General features: G+C 46.3%; 2 protein-coding genes across 6 annotated transcripts in view; one reads left to right on the plus strand and one right to left on the minus strand.

The window, feature by feature from the left end:
• The window catches only part of LOC116844468, a 75,579-nt gene that overhangs the window by 33,965 nt on the left and 24,353 nt on the right, over positions 1 to 17,261 (minus strand). The gene's annotated exons all lie outside the window — the stretch shown is intronic.
• LOC116844464 (homeobox protein Nkx-2.4-like) overlaps positions 1 to 17,261 on the plus strand; it is a 35,978-nt gene that overhangs the window by 10,596 nt on the left and 8,121 nt on the right. For both annotated transcript variants that reach the window (XM_032815979.1, XM_032815980.1), the window contains exon 3: positions 14,741 to 14,827. In XM_032815979.1, the coding sequence (XP_032671870.1) occupies positions 14,741 to 14,827 (87 nt within the window). The remainder of the gene's footprint in view (positions 1 to 14,740; positions 14,828 to 17,261) is intronic.

The raw sequence follows: 17,261 nt of genomic DNA on the forward strand, positions 1-17,261 counted from the left end.
TAAATTCTCCTCAATTTTACTATGCAGGAAATACTTTGATAACACATTTGAGAGTTTGTACAAGAGATATAAATGGCACATATGAAGAGAAAGGATAGTCAATTACTGCAGAATGTCGAATGTTTCTACAAAATTCTACAGTAATTTTCATTATAAAATTCTCTCCATGTGCAGAATGTTAGTAGAATAATCTTGCATACATATGACTATTACTGCCTCTTTTTTAGAAAATACAGTCGGGAATAATTCTAATCTTAGCGAGACCAGCTATTTTTTTTCTTTCGGCGTATGAATTTTCAGTACTGTCGTTACATTTCAGAGTGCAGGTTGTATTTCAACTTGACTGCCGTTCGATGAAATCGACCGTCCACCCGCACGTATAATATACATATATGCAGTTTATACCAGATGTGCATCGCCATGGCGAAGATTAATCGCTGAAAGGAGATTAATTGCGGAAGCCGGATGATGGGTGTACGCTCGTGGGGGTGTATCCACGTCGTCCCTCGGCCAATCGAACAGCGGTCGTTATCGTTAATATAGAATTTCGAAACGATTCGGAGAGATTCTACAATATTCTCTCTGTACAAGGATATACAATAGTTCACTGACTTACAATCGAGACTTGCAAACGAACGCTTCTAAAGATTGTTCTAAAATTTACCATCAATTAATTCCAAGCCTCACAATTTTTTTCGTTGAAACCTCATAGTGTTCGCTGCACTGAGAGAAGAATTTAGTAAATATTATCAAAATTTGGTTACTATTACTAAATGGTAGACGTAAATATAGCGGGCCAAAGCTATGGCAATACTTATTAATTTAGTTCTGTAAAAGAAATTATTTATTTGACAGAAGTAAAATTTATTTGCTTCCAGAATATATTTGGTAAATAAAATTTATTGAATAGTTGAGCAAAATAAGCGATTTTGTAGTAGTTACAAAATTTTTGGTAGGTTCAACCAACCATCTGTAATAATAGATATTGAAACGATGTAATAGCTGCAAATGAATGAATTTTTCGTTGTGCTGCAACAAAACATACTTATACTGGTAACAAAATAGAACTCGTACCTACTGAATTTTTTATTACATGGGATATAACAATTTCATAACAATTATCAAATATCTGCTCATAACTGTAATATATTTCATATTAAATATTTAACATTAAGTAACTATTACTAAATTATTTAATTGATGTTACTGTGAATGCAATTACGTCATACTCCCGATCTATTAAATATTTGGTAATTATTATCATATTTAGTATTAGTTACTAAGGATTCAATGAATTTCGATAACTAAATGCAGTTTGTTATAGTTACCAGTCTTTTCTCTCAGTGTGTGCTTGTTTCGGTATTGGCAATTTTTTCGGGTGTTTTTGATCGACACACACAGACTTAGCCGAATGAATGGATGTTACATTCAACCATGAATGACCTATGATCAGGTATCCATTACCTTGTTGGAGTTTGACCGCGAGCTAAATTCGACGAGCAGACATGTCGCGTAATTATTCGGCTGCTCGTCGACGCCGCGTGGCAGAGTCGCCGTCTACCGAACCCTCGGCGAGCCCCGGTCAGGCTGGCCGATAAGGCATACGTCAATTTTAACGAGCGTATTCATTTCCATTGGACAGACAGGTCTGGTCGCCGGCTCGACGCGGCGCGGCGCGCATCAGTCTGGCAACAATAAATAATTGTTGCGTGGCTCATTGGCCGCATCCTGCGTCCGTGCGCGCGTAACGCGGCGAGTCTCCCCCTCGTACGGGTCTATCGTTTCGTCTACCGTTCGTCTCTCCGTCTCCGCGACCAATTTACTTATCAGCCCTTCGAAAGCGAGCGTTCGGGAATTGTCTCCGTTTGCCATCAGCGGAATGTTTCTCGTTTCGCCCAACGACTCTTATCGCCGCTAATCGACTCGCATGAGTTTCTGCCTCCCTTTTATTTCTCCGATCCTCCGTTATCATTCGGTGTTGCACATTCGGTTGAATAATAATTTTGAGGTCTTGTCCTGTACGCGTAGCAGATGTTAATGAAACACGTTCAACTGCCACGGTAGTGATCGCGGCGTCTCATCAACGTACGTATAAAAAGAGAAACCAACCGCGTGTGACAAATAAAATGTGTGGCCGACAGAGAGCCAACGAGACGAGCTAACGGATATGTGCATCGCGAATTGCATTTATTTACCCCGCACACTTGATGGATCAAACTTGAGTCGAGCATTGAAAGAATCAGTGAGGATCAGCGTGGCGGGGCCAACGTTTTAAGTGCGTCTTTCTGACTGCAAGTTCCGTTTGTTTCTTATGGACGTGACGTATAACGTTGTTGCAGCCTGAGAATAAGAAAGGCATACTTAGCATTTGCTAGACGTACCAAGATACGAGTCCTGCGCGCACGTTTCATCGCAAGACATTTCGCGACGTGTCAAATATGTAAGTGATGTGTCTGCTCGCCTTCATACACGCGCGCCGATCGGAACCGGTGAAAGCGGAAGCGGAGTGCTTCCTTGAACCGGAAGTCGAACGTGCACGCGCAGACTCTCGGGGCGCACTTGGAGCGTCGCCGACGAATCGATTCCGCGTCGAGCACGGAAGTCGACGAAGAGGCTTGATTGCAATCAGCCGGGATTTTCACGCGCGCCCGGGGCGAATGGCCCCGCACTACCTACATAAGTTTCGATAACGAGTTCCCCAGCGAGTGGCCACTCCAACGACCGCCAAAAACGCGCGGCAGAGGAAAGGCAGGGGACAATAACGGAGAACTACGCGAAATTACGCGATGCCACCTCCTGCCTGCGTGCGCTGCGCTCGCACTTCCGTACTTTTCTCGCCGTACGTCTCGCCTAACGACGTCGTGCGCACGCAGACATAATTTTAACCCTTTGCGGTGCTGTGTCGAGGCTACCTCGCCGTCGCGTCTCGTTTTCCAGCCGATTTCATAACTTCTTATTCGTTAAAATGACTTCGTTAAAACATATACGCACGCACGAAAAGAATGCTGTTGTATCAATAGAAATTAACATTGCCGTGATTGGAATAAATTCTCTTGATTCAACACCAATACACCATTGAAACCAATACATCATATACTGTTCTAATGAGTCAAGTATTAGCTTCAATGGCATTGCTGTTGAATCAAGGAGATAGTAAAGAGATCACATGGACAATGACAAACGCCGGTGATCGGACGTACTTCCCGTTGTCTAGTTTCACGACGTATCATCTTTCGAGATTCGAGACGAAGGAACTGTTCCAGCAGTTTTTCCTTGTGATATCATCGCACGGAAAGAGAGAAGTCGATCAAAAACAGAAGTCGATCAGAAAAATGGCGACACAAAATGTTTATCTCATCGCACGCGTCGACCGATCTTTTGTCTCTCCGAGCATACTCTCTCTCTCTCTCCCTCCCCTCCTGTCCTCTCCACGACCTCCTCCTCCACCTAATACCCCTTCCCCCCTCGCGTGTCTCTTTGGCACGGGCACAAGCAGATGGGTCCCTCCATTTTGCGCTCGCATTGTTACTCCAAGTACCCGGCCCCCTTCGCGCGCGCGCGAGTGAACGAGCGAGCGAGAGAGCGCGGTGTGTTACAATGCCCGGCCACTCCTGGCATTGTTACCGGTATTGTTATTATTATCGCTACTGTTGCCGGTTGCGGCCGAGTGGCGAATGGGAAAGCAGAGGGCCGATGAGCCAGCTGCTACGTCGAGTGCTGCATTAGAGGCAAATTACACTCCTCTCGCCCGCCTAGCTAGCTCGTAGCTTTCATCCCATCCCTTCTCCCTCCTCTCTTTCTCTCTCGCCTCGCCTCGTTTTCGGAAAGTCTCGATCTGTCGAATCACACCACCCCCGAAGGTTCAATTCGCCATTTGGACGACGCTCGTGGTTGTTATCGATACCGCGGATGGTTAAACACGTTTGGATGCGTCCGCACGGTCGTGGCAAGGTAGCAGCGCCACGCTTTCCTTCCCCTGTTTTCTTTTCCTTAAATACAGGGAATTTTGACTAACGGGGTTCCGCGTCTTAATTAACACACCGCCGCGCCGCCGTTCTCACCGCGATCTAAATTTCCCGGGCTTCTTTTTTCCTCCCTCTTTTCTCTTCGATACGCGGCCGCCTTCATTTAATTAATTTCTCTTTGCCGGCAGAGTTCTCGCGATTTAACGAGGGCGGGCACGTCATAATTCACCGCGATTCGCTTAAAAGCCGCGACTGTTGCTCGACGGATTTAAAAAGTTCCTGCCGGGACTTCCGCGGGCAACTTTATATTTTAGCGCCGCGCGAGAGAGCTTAAGCGGCGAGCCCTCCGTTCAATCTTCCTTGCCGCGATAGCAGGTAACTGGTACTCGGTAATTTCCATTCTCCACCGTAACGCTTACTCCAGCACTGTTAACGCACGGCACGAAATATTTCGGTTATATTTATTAGCACACTTTCGACATATCGCTCGAGCGAGCCGATACGATAAATTCGCGCGTAACAAAGTTACATTTGCGTGTCGGCCTCGCTTGCTCGCTCTGTATCGTATTAATTGCTGAACCGACGCGATATACGGAGCGAACGAGGAGGATGTCTGACAGACGAATTTTCTCTCCCTTCTCTCCTCTCCTACCTATCCCCTACCTTCTCCTCTCAAATTTAAACTGCCATCTTCCGGCCTCGCTTGTCGCGATAGCGAAAGCATATACTGAGAAAAAAACAATTGTATCGATAAAATCGGTGGTCAGCGGCCTTCAAAAAGTATCGTATCCACCCAACAAATTACGCATTATATTGATACTGACCAAATCGCAATCATTAAATCAAATGATTCTCCGTATAATTCATCATAGTAACTATACAATTTGTTCAATCGATTAAACATTTGCTCGAACGAATTTTCTACGTTCAAGCAAAGTCTCATTAACACAACCATATTTTTTACTCCGTGTGCGAATGCTCGATTTCCACATACACATAAGCACGTGGCGAGAGGAGGCTCCGAATTGTAGAATTACGAAATAGAGGCCAGACTAGCGAGGAGAGGGAAGAAAGAACGCGACGAGGAGGAGTAGGAGGAGGAAGCGGAGGGGACGGAGGATCGCGACCGATTCAGCTACGCGGATAATAATCATAATAATGGGTTTGCGTACCACCGTGCTCTCTCGCTCTCTCCCCTCGGTCCTGCCATCCCTCCGCACGGTAGTCGGCAACCCCTAACGTTCGCGTTCGCTCGCGCACCATGAGGGATCGAAGCCCGGGGAGCAGAGAGCGAGCTCAATGCCGTGCAAACACGTCGCTACCACCGCTGTCGAGATCCATCGACGAGACGGGAGACGAGACGAGATGAGACGAGACGAGACGAGACGATCGACAGCGCGCGCGCGCGAGCCGACCGTATCGCTGTCGTGATCCTTTGACACGATAACGGAGAAATGCCGCCATTATCCCCGCAGGTGTTTACTCCCCGGCACTGTGTCTAATTGTGTTTTCACTTTCTGCCATTTCCTTCTTTGATTTTTATCACGCGTGCCCCAAAATATTGTGTTGCTGTCTGCCGCTGCGCGACAGCACAAATATATTTCCGACAAATCGTGATCAGCCGCGGCAGATCATGAAGTCTCTTTGTCCTTTTTGTGTAGAAATCAACGTGGCAGTTGACGTTAAAGGGTTTTTAAGCGAGATCTACTTTAAATGCCGTATTTTTCCGCGCGAATCCATTTAACAACCATTAAATTTGAAATATTTAAATTTCAGTATTTTTCTATTGATACAACTATTAATTTTCAATATTTAAATATTTTCCAAATTAACAATCATTTAATAAACAATAATCCGATAATAAAATGAACGTCTAGTTCCTCGATAACAAAATAGCCTAGCAGCTCTGTACTGTTTTCGAGCGCGAAGAATTTAAGTGAAAAGAATAAACGAAAGAATGCGACATGTTCATTGAATTTGTTCGCGCGAATTTTATCCTTTCTAATATTTGTAACATTGAGCGTTCTCTCTCTCTCTCTCACACTCTCTTTCTCTCTTGAGCGTGCGCTATTCATGAATAGAATTTAGATCGTTAATCAAGCTCGAATTCTCTTAGGAGTTGAACGAGATGAACTACAAATTCCGTTCGATCGAAATGATTTTCGCGCGACGCCATTGTCTCTTGCTCACCGGTAAATTTGATCTTGGCGCAAAGATGGCTCGCGCTAGGCCTGGGGGACATCCTGTACGACGGCAATTTCTCGATTGTCAAATGCGTGCGCGGTTAATTGAACGTCCTGCAACGCGTGCGCGCATCTCTCGAGTGCACTCACGGCACCCTCGCGCCCATAATAACGCACGCATGAATATGTCGCCGGCTTTTGTGGTTCGCGTTTCGCCGCGACGTCTACACACGGGCAGCATGTGGCCGACATAATTACACTCCTTTCTCCACTTCTTCGTATCGCTCGCGCGAGAAATACCTGCCCGTGGACGCGTACAGGTCGGCTCGTGCACGCCGCGATGTTGTGTTGTTGCAGAAATGGTCACCTTCTACCTTCAACGACTCGCGTCGCGTTGTTACAAATGAAACCTAGGCGACGTAACTATCACGTAAACGGTGTTTCAAACGAACTTTACTAATCTCCAAATAAAGCAAAATTGCAAATCGCGAAGTGCAAATCAAACGCGCCATACACTGAGTCGAACTCGGTCGTCGCGGTTTCAGCATTTTCAACGGCCCGAGAATTTTGATCCTGACTTCCGGCCTCAATACTCCACTTAACGCCTATTTTGATCATCTCTAGAATCTTTTAACTTGTTAACTTTGCTGAACTTTGTCCTCTTTAGAACTTACAAATGGCATTTTGTGCGTGTTCTGCACATTTAGAGGCGTTAAGTAGGGTTTCGATTTCTATGTGTATTACACATACACTAATCCCTCAGAATTTACAGATATTAGGAAGTTTAGATCGAAAGAGCTAGAATTTTAGGGCTAGAATTTCGACTCGGGGGAACTTTCAACGTTCCGCAGTGCGCACGCAAGCTTCCGAAAATTACAAATTTATCGCGCACGCGAGGTAAAGCGCTTTTTGTGCTTCGTCCTGTAGCGAGGGCGAATTCTTTGTAAGCTCGAATGCGTGCTTCAGGTACCTAGCCGCGCCGAGGGTGCATATATTCGGACCGCAAACACCAGCGACGTCCCCTAACAGCGCTCGATCGCATCACCCGTCCGCCCGTCCCGGACGAAAAGACGTTAAAATTAAAAAGCCGACAAAAAGCACGGCCTGCCCGTGTTGATGGAGATTTAGCGCCTCTTTCGCGATTCCCGTCGCTGCCACCCTCGGCGGATGCGTAAATAACGTGCACGCGGTGTCCCGGATCCAGCATGCCACTTTTCACTTCGCCCCGCAATAATTAAAAAGTCATTTTTATTTCGGGGCTAGAAGAGAGACAGGGAGGAAAGGAGTGGTGAGAAAGAAAGAGAGAGGAAGAGAGAGATCCCGGGTTTCCAGACATTGCGGCCGGGTAATCGGTAAGTCATCCCCGGCCGATGGCATTGAGTTAAAACAACAAGAGGGAAGCGGACTCGTGTTTGCCCTCGGGCTACCACTCAGCAAGGTCAACATGGGACAATTAACAGCCCTAATCATAATTTGACGTCAGTTGATCCCGGTATTCGCAAGTTCACCGTTGCGTGATGGTGTGCACTTTGCACGCGAGTGCGCGGACACACACACACACACATACACTTTTGCGCTAATACTCGGACGTATTCTGTGTGTCGGGGTAGAACAATCGCGAGATAACGACGACGTGATGTGGCGCTTTCATTAAGCGCGCATCAATCGTTCGGCGATTACCGTGATAATGGGTACTTCGCGATCACAAGATATGATACATAAGACGTCGCGGAACTGTAACTGGACAATCGACAATTCGCATGCGTCATCTCAGAGAATCGTGACGGTATTTATTCGACGAAACAGTTCCCGAAAAATCACACAACAAACTTGAGAAACTGACAAACGTGAGACTGGACGGCGCTGGCGATTGCTAAAGTATCAACCTCCTCTTTGCACCGTCTTCCCTCCGAGAGAGAATACTCGAGTCGAAGCTTTGGCCCTACTTTCGATCTGAACTTTCTAACATCTGTATGTTCTGAAGTGTATGTTTAAACTACATGGAGACTGAGGTCCTACTTAGCGCTTCTAAACAGCAGAAAACGTACAAAATACTACTTGCAGCTCCTAAAGAAAGGAACTCTCGGCACAGTTGATAAGTTAAATAGAATTGAAAGAAATTAATTTAGGTTTCAAGGTACCAAAGTGAGGTGTTAAATGGAATACTGAGGTTGAAAGTGGAGTCAAAATTTTAACCTGGATGGTATCGAAGAGCGGTGGTTACACCGACATTATAAAAATCGTGTCGTTTTTATCGCGATTGCACGACGGGGGAGGATGTTGGCTGAGGAAATCGCGCCGACGACAGTAGACTTCAGGATAACTCGAGCCACATCGTCGCTAAGTCCAACCGCCACCCTCAGCCTTTGCTTCAAGGCCGAGGTACGGACCGTCATCGAGCGAGTAATTGGGCCGAAGGTTGGTGCCGAGTGAAATTGCTCGAAAAGGCTGTTACACTACCTATCTCGACCTAGCGAGAGGGCGGTCGGTGGTCGTCGGTGTTTCACGTCAACCCCCGATTGTTCGCGACGTAACGACGTTACGCTAACTTGATCAATCGTCCACTCTGGTCGGCCCCTGTCCCGTCTACCTTCGAGCGCGATTCTGCTGTCGAACAGAGGCTAACAGACACTCGATGCTAGCCGAACGTGTGTCGGCATGCGAGCGTCGTATGCATGCAGCGTGCGATACGTCGCGTACCTTCGCCGTGGAGGCGTGCTCACTCGGCAGATTTATCGGCGCTTAATGGGCCAACTAATGTCGAACGGCGACAGGCGGCCGGTTATTCACGACCCGGGCCGATTTGATGGATTTCTTAATTGGGCAATCGCACACGCGTCGATACGCGCCAAAGCCGTTCGTTAACGCGCGATATCGTTCGCGGCACCTGTTGCGAACGGTAGAATCACAGCGAGCGACGGGTGTCCTCGACGGTGAGTCCTCGAATTCGTCCCGAAGATCCACCTTGCGTCCTCTGAGAGTGTAAGCCGACACTCGATCCGCGCGTGGCGCCTTCGAGATCGACTCGGAGAATCGATGACACCTGAAGAGAAAACGAAAGAAAGAGAAAGAGAGCTGGTCCGTTCAGGCTCGTTTCCGCCAATTAGTCGGGAACATCGTGTGCGGACAGGTTCTCTATTGGTTTCTGAAAAGGAGGCCGCATGTCGTTCGCCTTTCGCGCGGCCGCCGCCGGGCACTTCATTTACCTGCTCGAGCGAGGGTAAACTGCGAGTTAATCGGGAGTTAAAGCTAAGCTACTGTTCCCCTCGCGTTAGGTAAATTTTGAGCCGTCCCCCTCGACCCCCCGTGGCCCCGTGGGATTTTTCGCAAGGGCGCGACTGAAGTAAATATGAAGCGACGTTCGAGGTAGACCCGACAGCGACAGTCGCTTTTGGCCGTCTCATGTGGCACGGCTTTCTCTCTATTTCTGGTGTGTCTATAATCTATCTCCAATAATTGTATCTTCCGCACGCTATTGGACTTAAACTACCGTGTTCAACGACGGCTCTTACTGGTCTATCTTTCTTATTGATTGTTTATCTTTATGGATACTTTATAAAGTCTCTATTTCAAATGTCTCTGTAATGTTTACTTCGATCGATTCGAACAGTGTTCGGCGACTGACGATCGAGAGTCGAAAGTTTCGCGCTGGTTTAATATTGCAATAACCAACACAACGAAATAATATGATGGAACGCATTTTTGTTACAAAGGAGAGAACATTTAGAGAAATTTGCGAAGCGTAGCTCGCTTCGAGGCGTTCGAAGAAATATATTGTCTCGTTCGACGCACCATTAGCCTTGAATTTTACGTTCGCGCTTCGTGTTCTTATGTACACACACGTGCACACGCACGCACGTATACAGGCGCGCACCCACATCCAGTTATATGTCCTTATCTCATTTAACTTTCCCTGTTTACACACCGCATCTCTTGCCGGGAGTGACAGACAAACGGACTGACGGACGCGTCGGTTCCCTTGAAATAACAATTCGCTGCGCCGTCGGCACGACTCCGGCGTGTCCCGTTTCCATCGTCCGACCTATCTCTCGCAACCTTCGGACCTTTATTCGCGCTTGGGTTCAAGGTACAAGGTGCGATAACAATGCGCGATTCGCGCGTTATTGACGCGACGCGACGTGCGTTCAGTTTCGCCTTTTGGTCTCGGTCTAGCTATTCTCGCGAGAAAAGTCAGAGGCGGCGATCGATTAACCCCTCGCGCTGGAATCACGTTTGTCAGACGTGCTGCAGATTAAATCGACCCGAAATTGAAACTTGTCTCGAGTGAGATACATTTGAGTTTAGAACTGGTCGTGAGCTTTCCAGCTGAGTCGCGATTACAAATCTGATGCGCATACATCTTACGATCCAAACTGAAAAGTCTACCTCTGAATTCTGAGTAGCTCAGGTGAGACGAGTTCCAAGTAACGATTATTAACACTAGCCACAATGTCATGTATATCGACTCAAATAGAGAACTCAGATCCAACTCTGAGTCCGAGTATCTCACATGAGGCAAAGTTCAAGTAAAGACTATCAATACGTCAGACACGTACTTTGAATCTCTCTTCATCTTTCTTGTCTTCTGTCTGAGCGTCAAGTCTCTTAGATAGACGCACATGTTCCACGTGAGCGTCAATTAAATGCTAACGCGAGGGATTAATTCGGTTATTAATTCGAGGATTCGACAGCGAATGGAAGTCTTTCGCGCACGTGTGTATCCAAGAGATTAACGTCACGTACAACGAGCCGTAAGTAAGTTCACGCGCAGAAGTAAACGGCTATTTGTAGATCACTCCAAGTCGCGACGCGGAATGAGAGCGCGCGCGCGCACTGTGCGGCCGAAACTCGACAAGCTTCGACGAGTGGATTATCGGTAGAAAAGGAATTAACGAACGGTAGCGGCGAGAGAGTACTTCCCCTCGTCTAGTACCTCTTCGTGGCTTTTAGATAAGGTCTCTCGCCCCCTACGTAACGGCCGCACCACAAAGCGCACGTAAAAACTCACACGGCGACACGGGAAGGGCTGCGAGTGCTTCCTCCTCTCGCGGCAATGTTCCTTAACATGAATTCGCGTGGCTTGTCGCCCTTAACGATGATCCTGAATGAATTGGAGAAACAATACGGGCAACGCAGTGCAAGGAAGAAGAAAGAAGTCGGATCGTGTCGGGATGTAGAGTCAGTGGAAAACATCGTGAACGATCATCGTGCACACATTTGTTCCTGGATATAAATAATAAATCAATAATGCCTTTGACTGCAAGATCCTAATAATCGCGTTGCGTTACATTTGAATTTATTACGTTAATCTGTAGAACTCTAACGCAGCCGAGTCGAGAGTATTAATCGTAACAAGAGCGTCAATCATCAATCGTCGTCGTCGCGCAAATTCACATCTTGACACCGCGCGAGTCACGAAAGTGCTCCCGTCGATCGTTTCGCGAGATCCAACCTAACCACGTGCAGACCACGACACGAGCTTGAGTCCTGAAGGCGTGGACGATGCAGTAACGAAGAGAACGAGATAATCGATCTCGGGGTCGCGCACCAGCGACGAAACGACTAACCGGTGACCGCCCACGCTTGCAGGCGGCACTCCGGAGGGGTGGAAGGTATTTTCGAGGGTGGCCGCCGATCCCGCTAATATTCAAAGAATTAGACAGACGGTGGCGAGTCCTCGAGACACGGTCGGCTGGATGCTCCCCTTAAAGTGCTTTCGTTGCATTCCCGACGCACGCAGCTACGACAATGGGGGGGCTACATCGCCTCGGGAACACGGGGGCGCAACAGCCACTCCACGAGAGGAGGTTACATGCGGTAACATATGCACTCTCCGCAATCGCGGTCGGCAACGCGAACGATAAAACTCGCTCAGGCCAAAATGACGACGAGACACTTGGAATTCAGAGTGAGACTCGAGTTTTTAATTCGCGAATCGTGTAATATATACAGTTTCCCAGAACAATCTCCGAAGCTCCGCGGAGACATAGTACGGATTGAGATGAACATAAAAGTCCTATGCCGTTTTGCGATATTCGCAATAATTATCGAGATATTAAAATTTGTGAATGATTACGCAAAATATGGTAGGTGAGCTGTAGTGGCGACATCTGCCGTCGTGTGCTTGTGCATTAAGTCAAACTGAACGGAAAAGTTCTCTATCTTCTTCCTAATAACTTCGTAGACTTTTTCTTATTGAGAATATGAATATATTATCGCGAGTATAACCATCCGCCAATTTTCTCTAATTATTTAATTAATAATTAAAGAAGAAAAATTAATAAAAAGAAGCTTTTAGTCGAAAGATTCAACTTAAAAAATGCCGCGAATACCTAAATCTACACGATTCTAAATTACTTATTAAAGTATCACGTGTGATTATATTTTAGCACGACAAACGTCACGCCGATAAATTTTGATCTGATGCTGACAGATCCGTAACGCGACAAATTTTAGTTTTCGGTAAGAGCAGCCATGCGCGCGCGATCAGGGCCGTGTGTGAGAATGCTTTTACGGCAATTGAACTAAGCGATTGGGGAGAAGGCTGTGCAACCGCGTGGACGGAATCGGGATCGACATCTGCTTATGACAGGAGCGCGTTATAATCCGCGCGCTGTACGCATAATGCGTGGCCGGACCAGAGGCGGCCTGATCGCATCTGCATTGTCGTCCAACCGCGAAAACAATGGACCACATCCTGTCGGCTGATTTAAATCTTAACTGGGGATCGGTGTCGTTGAACGAGTGCCGAATAACGTCGAGGATTTCTTGCACTTCAGAAATGAAAATTCATAAGCGAATCTTGTCTATAAATGTTCACTTTTGTGCGTTTCTATTTGAAACAATCGGGTTGACAAAGAATGACAAGCGAGTGCGATCCGGTTGAGCTATAATATTAATAACAGCTTCAACTGAGCTATTGCCTCACTTTTTGATGATATTTGCACTTTTTTTCTTTCATACTTTATCCGTAATTCTTAACGAATAGCACTTTATTGTAGCGATACGATCATCATTGATATTATTATTATGTCGCAAAAGATCAATCTTCTCCCAACGCTTTCGCCGCGGAAAGTTCCATTTTACGTGTGAATTTGTCATAAGATTTATAAACAAGCCGCGAGGTGCCGTGAAGTTATACAAGTCAATGATATGAGATAACAAATGAAATTGCGATCTCGAGGCACGACAGATGCGAAATATCAATCTCTTCGCGGACGAGACTCACGAGAAACGACTTCCTAAATATCAAGCAAACACAAATCGCCATCGAGTAATCTAACGAGATTGTTTTCGCAGAGCGACGCTCCCGCGCAATGATTCAACGACGGAGCGGAGTTTCCCGGTGATTCTCTTTTCTTTTTCCCTGGCGCGACGTAAAATTCGTATTATCTCCTTCTCTCGAGCGGCGTCGAGCGTCCCGGTAAAGTGAACGGCGCGTTAAATCCCTCTCGAAGAAATAACACAGACTTCTAACCGTGAATTACGGATTTAGGGGATCGAGAATGGCTCAGAGGCCCCTGGTTGAAAAGTACGTCTGACAAAAGCGGCTCGCCGTCGCCGTCGCTGTGTGCCTCTGGAAAAACATTCGCCGGCCTACCTGGCCGATAGTCGCGCACGAAACGTGTCACCCGTTTTATACCGACGTAAGAGCGACTCAATGCCGCCGATTTTCGGCTTTGGCCGCGAAACTATTATTTGCGGAGCGTCCCAGGCATTACGCGCCTCGTCCTGTCCGTGCACTGAGAGTAAACAGCCGGTTGATCTAGTCAAAATTATAGTTATTTTTGGCCCCAATCATGAACAACCATTTTTTTATGGTTGTTCTAACACAAAAATGATGATGATGACACTGTTGCAGAACACTCGCATTTAAAGCGATATTCGAGCCTAATACTCTCTTAAAGTGAATCAGTGAAACATCATTGAAAGCAGTGAATATACACTGATTTGCAGTTATAAGTATAGCACAGAAACTGCTCAGTGCTATAATTATAACTGATATGTGACTATTCACTGATTCATTTTAAGAGAGTTAAAATTTGAAGAGACTTGGGCACTGGGTTTCTCGGTATTTCGATCGTAATTTCCTGCTTCGTCGAAGCAATCTTATTTTGGTATAAAAAAGAAGAGTTTCGCGTATAAAAAATTCGAGACACACAGATCCGAGGTAACGAGTTACTTGTATCGGAACGTTAGCAAAAGCTTCTCGTTCTTTATATAGTCAAGTAAAACCTAATTCGTTCTAATATACACCAAATACATGCGAATGTAAAAGATAAGATTGCTTTGTCGGAATACACAGTCCGACGATAGTGAGAGTTTATGAGAGTTTCCAGCAAGCTGGGCGAACTTAGACCGCGTTACATGCTGATACTGAATGCACCGAATCAGAGGTCTCATTCTGGGCGCTAAGCGAACGCTAAATACGCCTTTCTCACTTTAAGTTGCACTTGTCTGATGTGAGCGTGACGTTGTTTCAGCCTGAGAACTGAAAAGGCACATTTAGCGTTCGCTGCGCGTCCAGAATACGGCTTTAAATATCCGCTCCATGTTCGGTGAAGACTCAATTGTTGCGTTTCGTGTGTGCAGGTGAAGATATGGTTCCAGAATCACCGGTACAAGTGCAAGAGGCAAGCGAAGGAGAAGGCGATGGCCGAGCAAAACGCCCAAAATCAGGTAAGCACGCATAAGTCGAAGTCTATCGCGAGCGGCTTCGAATGCGAGTCAATCGAGCGGTATAACATTGCGAGTTGCACGACACTTACCATTTTAATGACTCTTTGTTACACTCAACGAGCCGATGATCACACCGTTTGTCAACATAACTTCCGGTCACACCTGGGCTGTATTACGCGATTTATACACAAGGAGAATTTTACGGCAGCAATTACTTACAGAATTTTGTAACCGGAGAGCATATCTTAACATTGTACGCTTTCACTCGCTATTATCCCGTTTCATGGATGCTATTTTAGGTCTGTATTAATAGTCGTTACTTGAGACTTGTCTCACGTAAGATATTCAAATTGGAATTTAGAGTTAGATGAAAATTTTCCAGATAAACCGTCTGATATATGTAACGTTACATTCGTAATCGCTGTTCTCCTGAAAAACTCACATCTAACTCTAAATTCAAATCTGAAAATCTCACTTGAAACAAGCTTCAAATAGCAATACTTAATACAGACCTTAGAATCCTTAGGTCAAAAAAGATAGACTATGCTTCTAAGTGACATGAACTCTACTGACGAGAAAACGTGGCAAGAAATTGGAAAGAATTTACATGAGAAAAGACTGTAATGTTCTCTCGGGTATAATTTTCGTTGAAGTCTTGACAGTAATGAAACTTGAGCTATTTCTCTCGACCGGTTTCATTGTTCTGCAACTTTTAATGACAATATCGCTACCGTTAAGCGTCGCGTGGCTATTATATGACATGTCACACCTGCGCAATGCGACGCATAACGATAATATTACTATGACAAATTGCGTAGAGGCCGTGAACGTATCGAGACGATCGCAGCGTAACATTCGCGCGTGTCGATTGCCGGTGATTTGTGCGAATTCACCATTGAGATGCCGACGCTCGTCTCTCGATCGTTCCGGCGGTTTTTTTTTAAACAATGACGGTCCCGCGTTCGACAGGAAAGCACCGCGATTCGGAAATGAAATGGCTTTCGATGAGAAATATCATGGAAGCCGCATAAATCCTCGCATTTGCATCATATTTCGTTTCGAGAGTACCTTTCGAGTGCTCAAAGCGATTTTGCATTTATTTTGTTATGTCATTTGGGATTTGCCAAGGGAAATCGCGCTACGCGATAAAATTGCCCTCGTTGAGCACATAATCACGCGCCTGTCGCGTTTTAATGCGGCTCAAAATTTTCGCGCGAAATTACCGGCTCGAGTAAAATATTCGCATGGGCATATGTAGGGGATTTGCGCGCCGTTGAAATTCAAAAATCGCTGCTAACGCGAACTGAAAATCGCGCGCGGCCGCCGGCTCGTAAAGTGCAACAATTCGACGGGGCGATCGCGACAGCGAGAAAGAGAGAGAAAGAGAGAGAGAGGGTGACGTCGGGATATTCGACGCGCGAATTATACTTCACTCGTGCGAGTTACACGAGTCACAAAGACGATTCTTTCGAAATCGAGTCGATGTACCTCAAATTTCGCGCGAAATTACCGGCTCGAGTAAAATATTCGCGCGAGCCTGGCATACGTAGATTTGCGCGGCCGCCGGCTTGCAAAGTGCAAAAATTCACTGAAATGATCGCGACAGCAAGAAGAAACGAGAGGGTGACGTCGGGATATTTCAGTGCGCGAATTGTACTTCACCGAAGGGTCACACGAGTCACAAAAACGATTCTTTTGAAATCGAGTCGATGTATCTCAAATTTCGCGCGAAATTACCGGCTCGAGTAAAATATTCGCGCGAGCCTGGCATATGTAGGGGATTTGCGCGGCCGCCGGCTTGCAAAGTGCAAAAATTCACTGAAATGATCGCGACAGCAAGAAGGAACGAGAGGGTGACGTCGGGATATTTCAGTGCGCGAATTGTACTTCACCGATGAGTTACACGAGTCACAAAGACGATTCTTTCGGAATCGAGTCGACGTACCTCAAATTTCGCACGAAATTACCGGCTCGGGCAAAGTATTCGTGTAAGTCTGACACATATAGTGGATTCGCACGATCACCGACTCGCAAAGTGCAAAAGTTCACTGGAATGATCGCGATATCAGGAAGGAACGAGACAAAAAGACAAAAAGAGAGAGAAAGAGAGTGACATCGGGATATTCCGACGCGCGGATTGTACTTCACCGGCGAGTTACACGAGTCATAAAGACAATTCTTTTGGAATCGAGTCGACGTACCTCAAATTTCGTGCAAAATTACCGACTCGGGTAAAATATTCACGTGAGCTTAATACAAATAGAGGTTTCGCTCGCTGCTAAAACTCAAACATCGTTACAACGCGAGCTGAAAGTCACACGGCCGTCGGCTCGCAAAATGCAAAAGTTCAGCAGAGCGACATCAGAGGGAACAGGACAGAGAGAGAGAGAGAGAGAGAGAGAGAGAGAGAGAGAGAGAGAGAGAGAGAGAGAGA

Source organism: Odontomachus brunneus, unplaced genomic scaffold, assembly GCF_010583005.1.
Source record: "Odontomachus brunneus isolate Ranch 3 - 2012 unplaced genomic scaffold, Obru_v1 Obru_scaffold_041, whole genome shotgun sequence".
NCBI lineage: Eukaryota > Metazoa > Arthropoda > Insecta > Hymenoptera > Formicidae > Odontomachus > Odontomachus brunneus.